Source organism: Poecilia latipinna, unplaced genomic scaffold (genome assembly GCF_001443285.1).
Source record: "Poecilia latipinna isolate Pla-1442-1.1 unplaced genomic scaffold, P_latipinna-1.0 Scaffold1755, whole genome shotgun sequence".
Taxonomy (NCBI): Eukaryota; Metazoa; Chordata; class Actinopteri; order Cyprinodontiformes; family Poeciliidae; genus Poecilia; species Poecilia latipinna.
The window spans coordinates 89,799-98,313 of record NW_015114371.1 but is presented as its reverse complement, the minus strand read 5'-3'; the positions used below and the strand labels follow the sequence as shown (position 1 = coordinate 98,313).

Here is an 8,515-nt window from a genome sequence, read left to right as displayed (position 1 = left end):
AGTTATATTTAAAACTATTAAATGATGCAAAGTCATAATTTTGACTTTTAAACTTAAATGATCAGATTCTAAGCCTAAGTTTTAGCAAGGCAAATATTTGAGTGTGTATCCCATAATTACAGCAAAGAAGCTGTTGATTAACTTGATATAATAAACAAAAAACTGCAGAGACCTTTTTCTATCAAAGATTCAATTAATGCATTTATTGATTCACATAGAAAAAAGGGGAGTGACCAGAACATGACCCAGTAAAAAATATACTAGAAGATTTTATTAAATAGTTCAGAAATTTTTTTAAGTGCAGAAATCTGTAACAATCAGTGCTGAGAAAACTCGACTTTCTGCATGAGATATATATATATATATATATATCTCCAAATTTAAAAGTGCAAATCACAAAAAATCCAGCATGACTGATCTTCAGAGCTGAATTTTTTTGTTTGAAAATATACAGCACATATAAAACAGGAAAAACAGATTTATGGTAAGTCATTGAATCAGCAGAGCAGAGAGTCTCTTCTAGCCGGCAGCACTGCCACTTCCTGTTGGAGTGAAGTGGTTTTCCTTCAAGAGGCTCCGGTCAGCTTCAGAGTCCAGGCCCACTGGCACGGCATCTTGCTGAAGGACAGCGGAGGCAGAAACACCTGCAGGCCGCTGGGCTGCAGAGCCGTCCACTGCAGAGGGCCGTGACCCACCAGCTCCACCTTTTTAAGGCCAGAGACGGGAGAAAGTTGATAAACCACCGTGAACGTTAACAAAGAGCGTTAACGTGTGCAGGTTCTAAATCGTTTAAAAGTAACCTCAAATTTTTCAGTAACTACGCATTCGTAATTCGGCAACAGATTTTTTATTTATTTATTTTTTTACCTGCGTCTGTTTCTGGGTAACCACGGGTTCATTCAGGATCACCGATCCATCATCCGGCCACTCCAGTAATAAGGCGAAGATGGCCTTTTCCTGAGGTTTGGACGTGTACCTGTGGAAGACGGAGTTCTGCTTTTAAAAACGTGTATATTCAAGTTTAATCCATCTTTGCTATCATATTATTACTCAAAAAACACAACAGCAGCAGAAATGTTGACATTAGTAATTTTTTTCCCAGCTCTTTTGCTACAAATGGTACGCCAAAGGAATGCTGTGTTATTGCATTCCAGGCAATAAATGTTTCTTGTTTAAAAAGTAACTTAATTATTTGCTTATTTGAATGTTCTTATGCATGTCTAATACTGCATAAAATAACCTGGTGGTTAAACAAAAAAAAATCTGTTGATGGTGTCGATTTTTTTATCCAGTCACTTGATGCATCGTCAGAACAGAATACTCGACAACTACAGTAAATGTTAGTTGCAGCTTCAGTTCACGTGGTTCAGACGCTCACCAGATGTTTTTGGTGACGTTCTCCTTCTGAGCCCGCCACGCCGTCGTGTTGTAGATGGCCTCGCCGTTCACCTTCAGCCACTGACCCATCTGCCTGAGGCGCTCCTCGAAGATCGGGGCGATTGTGCCGTCGCGCATCGGCCCCACGTTCATCAGCAGGTTCCCTCCACAGGACACGGTCTCCACCAGGGTCTGACGGCACAGGAAGCAATGGGAGAAAGAAACGTGACTAGAGATGGGCAATGAAAAAAGCAAGAGTGAAGAAATATCATAACGTAAAACAGTTCTCTTCTGCTGTTTTCTGCTTCTCTCTAAGATTAAAACATGTACCAGTTGTATACAAGTATTATGTGTTGATCCTAAGTAAACATTAAATGATCTGATCAGGTTCCTCCTATGTGTTGTGATACTTGTTGTTTTATAACTTCAATATAGCCTAACATAGCTACATAATGCTACCAGCTCTTCACGAACACTGAATTTAGTTTGTATAAGTGAAAGACTGCAGCAGCAGAAGTTCATCGTTTAGTGAAGGAACTTGGGTCTGCTTGCCCCAGGTATAGAAAGTTTTGGGTTTCTCACCGCCACGAGCTTCTCGATGCCGATGTAGTCACTGAGCGGAGCGTTGCGTCTGTAGCCCCAGGACTTGGAGTCGATGGTCATGCAGTTTTCCCATTTGTGCTTGAGCAGATGTCCTGGCTGGTAGCGGTCACTACAGGTGTAATATCCACCGTGTTTGCAGATGGAACCTGAGCCCCAGCGATCGTTCGTCACAACGGTTTCTTTTACCGGACTGTCAAACAAATACATCACATTACGTCCAGCAATGAAGACAGATGAAAGTTTCCTCGTTCGCAAGCCTACCTGTCGTTGTAGAGCCAGGCCAGGAAGCCTGTGCTGTTCCAGTACTTGTCGGGAGCATTTCCATCTCCGTCGGACCACAGAACCTCTGGTTTGTACTTCAAAACCAGGTCGTAAAGTTCAGGGAGAGTTTTAGTGGTGGGAAAGTAGTTTGTAGTGAAGAGGTTGGCGGCATCTTGCTTAAAGAGCGGGTTGAACCACTCAAACAGGGAATGGTACAGCCCCAGACGAAGGCCGCCCTGGGCGCGCACGGCACTCGCCACTTCATCCACCAGGTCTCGCTTTGGTCCCACGTCCACGGCGTTCCAGTTCCAGGAGTTTTTGGAGCCCCACAGCGTAAATCCTGATAAAAAAAAAATTCACCAGCAAAAAAAAAGAAAAAAAAGTACAGCTCGTGACATCAACACAATCGGCAAAAGGTCAGGAAGTTCATTTTCTCAAACTCCAAAACCTACGAGTTTGAAATTCCTTGAAGAGAAAAGTAACTTTGACATCCTACTGGTAGTTTTAGCTTGTTTACCTTCATGGTGTTTCGTGGTCAACACAATGTACTTTGCCCCCGATGCAGCAAAGATGTCCGTCCACTCTTTGGCATCGAAGAACTCAGCTGTAAACTGCGGTGCAAAGTCTTGGTACTGGAATTCCGGAGGATAGTTTTTCTTCATGAAATTAACATACTCCGGTTTATTTTGCTGCCAGTAATACCTGGAAAATAAATACACATCTGACAAATCAGAGGCGGTGAGAAACAATAAAGTCCTGATAGCCTTACGAATTAAAGAATCGCATATAAGAAACAGCTGTGGAGTATTAATGAGCTGGAGGCACTGAAAGACGTTGACATCACGGACTAAATAAGGTTTTAGACACTCCACCATAACGTCTTGTGATGCTTTCCGTCATGTCAAACCAGGTTTTCTGATTTTATAGTTATTCTCTCAAGATGCGTATAGAAATCAAGTTAGCTTAGCCCTGATCAATGACGAGAATGAAGAGTTACAAGTCGGCGGTTCGTCTTGGTTCAACACCAGAAGAGGTTCGCTTTGGGATTTGAGGCCATTTTCAACACTTTTACAAACAACAGTTTATTTCTGCAAATACAGAAAGCTGCTGAAAATAATTTCCATCCACGCAGAGATTATTCTAAATTAAATAACAGCATTCAACAGCTTGTATACCGTTAAAACCTACAACTGGTATATTTCGTCCGTTGTTTACATTTGATCTTATCAACTTTCTAACTCATCCGACTGAAAACAGTTGATCTGTCCTGCTTCAATGACATATGGGGAAAAAAAAAATTATTTGATTGCTCATATTCAAAAAGCAATAGGTATGCATTTGAATTAGGACCACACCACACTTGAAAGTGGCCTTGTTCACACATGAAAAAAAAAATTATATATATATATGATTTGTATCAGTCAGTCAGCTACAGGTCAAGTCTTGGCCAAAAATGTTGGATTTGGAATCATGTTATCTGGAGATAGTTTAAGCAAATTACCATTATATCAAAACCATGGAATTGCTAAGGATAGCAAGATGATACATGTAGCTTACAAAAGAAAGCTACATGTATCTTTTAAATAAGTACAGCTCGTGTACTTATTTAAGTACACGAGCTGTACTTAAATAAATAAATAAATAATTTCAGGCGTTATCTCCAGTGGGCCAGGCACCACACCCTGATGGTCTCCTCTACGCCCATGCAAACACACCTACTCATGCTCAGCCTAAGTACCAACATCAACAGGACTTCCTGGCTCTCTGTAAAGTCAAAATTGTGCTTGAGCAAGAGTCCTTGTCAAACGGCGTTTTGACCAAATTCCAAAGGGTTGGAGTCCCAGTTGATGGCGTCTCAACTAAAGTTCTTCAGCTTTTTATTTCTCTTTCTCACTGTTTACATTTTAATTATGTTTTTTAAATCTCTTTCTCGTTCTCACTGTTTATTACATGCTGTTTTTATTTTAATTATGTAAGCACTTTGAAATGCCTTGCCGCTGAAATGTGCTATACAAATAAAATTTGATTGATTGATTGATAACTCACCAGAACCACTCGCTGCCGAAGCTCGGCACAGAAAACACCCCCCAGTGTATAAAGATGCCGAACTTAGCCTGGTCGAACCACTCTGGCAGGGGTCTGGAGTCGATGGACTCCCAGGTCGGTTCGTATTTGGCCCTCGTGAAGTCAATCGTCAGGGTCCAAACCAGGAGACAAACCACCGTTAAAGCTCCCATTTTAAAGCGAGTTCTGTCAAAATGAACCGGTCGGGCAGGTTGGATGGTAAGATAAAACTGGGAAACCACGGGAACTATCACATGATGCTCTTCAGTATTTAGAAACTAAGGTTAAAATAAAAACACTTCTTCCTCAAACTACTGGGATGCGTTTGATTTTAAAAAAGGAACTTGCCGCTACTGTGCAACTAACGAGCAAGAGAGAACACCGCCCTCCCGGGATAGGCGGGGTTAGATTTTGAGCTGTCAAGGTTGCACGCATGCGCAGACTGCATTTCATGCAGGAAGTAGGGAATGTTTTGGTTTTGAGAGCTGCACAGACTGAAAAAAAAATCCCACATGCATGGCTACATTGATTGCCACTGTCATATCTCTGCTAGGGATTTTGACAAGGTACGAACCAAGTTAAATTCTTGTTTTGTAATCCTTTGAAACAATTAATGAAGTTTTAACTGTTTCTTCTCGACAGGACGTGGAAGAGGTGATTGAGAATTCAAAGAAGGTGAGTTTTCAGAGCTAAAATGCTTAAACTTTATCCACGTTTTCTCATGCGACAAATAAAAACGAGCATTTTAAACAGGATTTTATGTGATGAATAAAGTCAAAGTATTTCTTTAAATGTACAGTATGTGTCTATTTGTGCATATAAAACAGCAACAGACTATTTACAAAACATTTTTAACAAAAGACTGCAAATATCAGCTGGATTCTTATTTCTGAAATTAGAAAAACTGTTCAAATTACAACAAACGCTTGAGTTTATTATTAGCAATGGTGGTCATAATATCTAGCCGCTCCTGTTAGGACGGCTCTGCGGTATTTTAGCTAAAGCTAATTGTCGAGACAAAATTGTATAAGATATTTTATACAGTCAGACTCTTTTTACCCAGTGTGTGACTAGATTTTATTTAGGGGTACCAGGATAGTGTAGTGTGTACCATATACACACTATGGCAGATTTTTAGTTGCAGAAATGGTTGAGAGCAATGTATTCTTTTACTTTTTCTTCAAAACTTTGTGTTGGTGTATTGCATAAAACCTATATAAATAGTGTGGTTGTATTTGTACCTCTCACCAAAAAAGATTTTTCCTGGAGGATAAATTGTCCTATGAGGTATTGCGATAAACGATAATATTGTTGTTTTGAGACTGTTTTCAAGTAATATAATGCTAACGGCATAATAACGCAAGAACAAATTCTCAAAGTTCAGTAAACTTTAAGATCTAATGAACATTTAACACTGGAACTGGAAGACATTTTTTAAATATACAAAATAAATAAACAAAACAACAAACAAAATGAACTAGGAAGTCTCTGTATGCAAAATTGTCCTTCAAAAATGGGGGCTAGTTGAGACCAATGAAGACTGGAAACCTTTGGTCATTCAGAGAGAGAGAGAAAAGAGAAAATGGTAAATCATGTAAATGGAAATTATTGACTTTATTTTAATCCATTTTCCGATTATTGCTTATTGGTTGCTTATTATGACAGGCTGAGTTGTATTTTGACTAATTGTGAAAAGAAGGAGAAGGGGTATGAAAAGCAAACTACTGTGAATTAATGTAGTTTTATTACCTAGGCTGGCTTGCTGGCACTTTTGGCTGTGGCTGAGCATGCTGGGGAATTTACCAAAATCATTGAGCTGTCTCAGAGGTAAAAAAAAAAAAAAAATAAATAATAAAATAAATCATCTGAATACAGTGAAAATTGTTTTTTTTTCTGTTTACTATGTTGCTAATTGTAGATTTTTTTTTCTTCTTAGATTTCCAGGTTTTATTTTCCCCTGTTTGGGAGTCCATCCTGTTCAGGAAGTTTCCCCAGAGCAACAGAGGAGTGCTTCTCTTCAGGTTACAAAGCAACGCGTCAACATCTGAATTTAAATAGGCATTAGTAGCTCTGCTGTTGGATTAAAGACCATTTGGATTACAGGACCTTGATGCAGCTCTACCCATCATAGAGAAATACAAAGACCAGCTTGTCGCAGTTGGAGAGGTAAAGATTCACGAGTACTCAGTCATTGTTGTGTTCGGAGACCTGAAGTCAGTTCCAGTTGTTAGACGGACAAAAATGTCTCTTTACATTGTAAAGGTTGCAAATCCCTGGATTTAAATCTACAGACTAAAAGCATCTCCAGATCACTCACAGACTTAGCAAATAGCAAAGCTCTCAAATATCACTGTGCTCTGTTGGTGAGGCGTCTCTGATGCGATGCAAACTGGATATTCCATTATTTGTTTCTTCGCAGGTTGGCTTGGATTTTACTCCCAGGTTTGTCAGCGGCGAGTCTGAAAAGGAGACTCAAAAGCTGGTTCTCATCCGTCAAGCACAGGTTGCCAAGGAGCTGGATCTCCCTCTGTGAGTTTTCCCCATGTGGAGACAGTTTGCTTTATAAGATTGTCCTTCGGATTAAAACATTTTTCAATTCTTTCTTTAAAATAAGAAAACAAAATTTTTTATTGCAAATGAATTGTTTAGTATATAAAAAATGACTTCTAACATCAATATGTAGTCTAGTCAACGTTTAGTCGATTACTTCAATAACTGATTTGTCACGATCAGTCATTTCAGCCATAATTTTAATATGGCTAACAATTTTAATAATAAAGGATGTTTTTTTTCTTTTTTTTTTTTTAGAAATGTTCATTCAAGGTCTGCAGGACGACCCACCATCCACCTGCTGAAGGAGCAAGGTGAGCAGGTAACTGTGTGGACAAAGTGTTTACTGGTTTGATGAGGCAGCTGCAGTTCCTCTACTTTGCCACTAGGTGTCGAAAAAGCCCTTCTTCACGCTTTTGATGGGAAGCCTTCTGTTGCAATGGAGGGAGTGAAGGCTGGATATTTCTTCTCTATCCCCCCATCCATAACACGCAGCGAGCAGGTACAGATGATGAGCTCATATTTTACACGATCTTTAACAGAAATTATGTTTACACTGGAATGTTTGCTGCATTTCCCACCAAGAAGCAGAAACTCGTAAAACAGCTGCCTCTGGAGAACATCTGTTTGGAAACCGATTCGCCTGCTTTGGGCCCAGAGAAGCAGGTAAAGGACAGGAACTGACCCACACGCCTCCATGCTACTGTCAACTCTAAATCCTCAATGTTTTTTTTTCCTTAAAACTGTTGCTTAGCTTAGCATAATTATAACGCTTCGTGTTAACAGGTAAGAAATGAGCCCCGAAACATCTGCGTCTCTGCCGAGTACATCAGTAAGGTCAAAGGCGTGTCGCTGGAGACGGTGATGGAAGTGACGACCCAGAATGCCCTGCGGCTCTTCCCCAAGCTCAAGTCTGCCATCCGACCTTGACGGCTACGTCAGTAATCCAGAAATGTCCCGAATATTTTCTTGTAATAATCTGTACATCACCATGTGATTAAAAGCTTTTAAAATCATGACTGTTGAGAGATTTTTTTTCTTTATTTCTAAGAAAAACAGAAAACCAATCTACTGAATTGTCTCACTAATTTAAATACTAACATTTTCTGTTAATTCTTCAAACTTGTTATTTTTCTTGCAAATTTATTGCCGTGACAGAGTGACGTTTTATTTACAGAACTGGTGGGGATACTTCCAAAGCATTCTGTACTTTATAGCCCATATTAATGTTACTTGTTTTAACTAGTTTTTTTTTTCTTTTTGCGTAGTTGACCAATCGTCAACAATTTGAAGACGACAGCCAGCTTTAAGCATTTGCTTCACAGCTTTTTTGTTTTTTGGTGTCTAATTTTTATTGATTTTCATGAGTGTAAAACAAGTTTCTACCTTTTTAGAGCCACAGCTGGGCTTTAAAACAACTGAAACTGACAAACTGTGTGAAGGACGCTAAGGTAAAATAACCAGAGCTCACTGTTAGAAATTTTTTTCTATGTAATTTAAAGAAATTTACATCAGTACCAAAGTTATGCAACATTTAAGATTGGTTCCAATGTCATTAGTTGTCGGTAGTTTGAATTTAAATGTCTTTAAATAGCTGTGATTGAAGAGAAACAGTCTGTCGAGTTTTGAAAATAAAACGTTTTCCATTTCTTGCTTGGTG

General features: G+C 39.3%; 2 protein-coding genes across 4 annotated transcripts; one reads left to right on the top strand and one right to left on the bottom strand.

The window, feature by feature from the left end:
* Positions 1-173: 173 nt before the first annotated feature.
* Positions 174-4,658, bottom strand: fuca2 (alpha-L-fucosidase 2). The gene is made up of 7 exons (XM_015060909.1): positions 4,288-4,658; positions 2,759-2,943; positions 2,242-2,581; positions 1,960-2,170; positions 1,379-1,569; positions 868-976; positions 174-704 (listed from the first exon to the last, which is right to left on the bottom strand). Exons 1-7 carry the CDS (start codon positions 4,476-4,478, stop codon positions 567-569), a joined length of 1,365 nt encoding a protein of 454 aa, XP_014916395.1. The 5' UTR covers positions 4,479-4,658; the 3' UTR covers positions 174-566.
* A 90-nt stretch (positions 4,659-4,748) lies between these two features.
* Positions 4,749-7,871, top strand: LOC106965039 (putative deoxyribonuclease TATDN3). 3 transcript variants are annotated; one of them, XM_015060911.1, is made up of 10 exons: positions 4,749-4,871; positions 4,948-4,980; positions 6,059-6,132; positions 6,242-6,326; positions 6,409-6,471; positions 6,725-6,834; positions 7,114-7,169; positions 7,245-7,357; positions 7,441-7,521; positions 7,642-7,871. In XM_015060911.1, the coding sequence occupies exons 1-10, from the start codon at positions 4,818-4,820 to the stop codon at positions 7,783-7,785; spliced, it is 813 nt and encodes a 270-aa protein (XP_014916397.1). In that variant the 5' UTR covers positions 4,749-4,817; the 3' UTR covers positions 7,786-7,871. The 3 variants fall into 3 exon arrangements, with proteins under 3 accessions (XP_014916397.1, XP_014916398.1, XP_014916399.1); XM_015060912.1 differs by having other exon boundaries at positions 4,750-4,871; positions 7,444-7,521; XM_015060913.1 differs by having other exon boundaries at positions 4,816-4,871; positions 6,242-6,312.
* Positions 7,872-8,515: the final 644 nt, after the last annotated feature.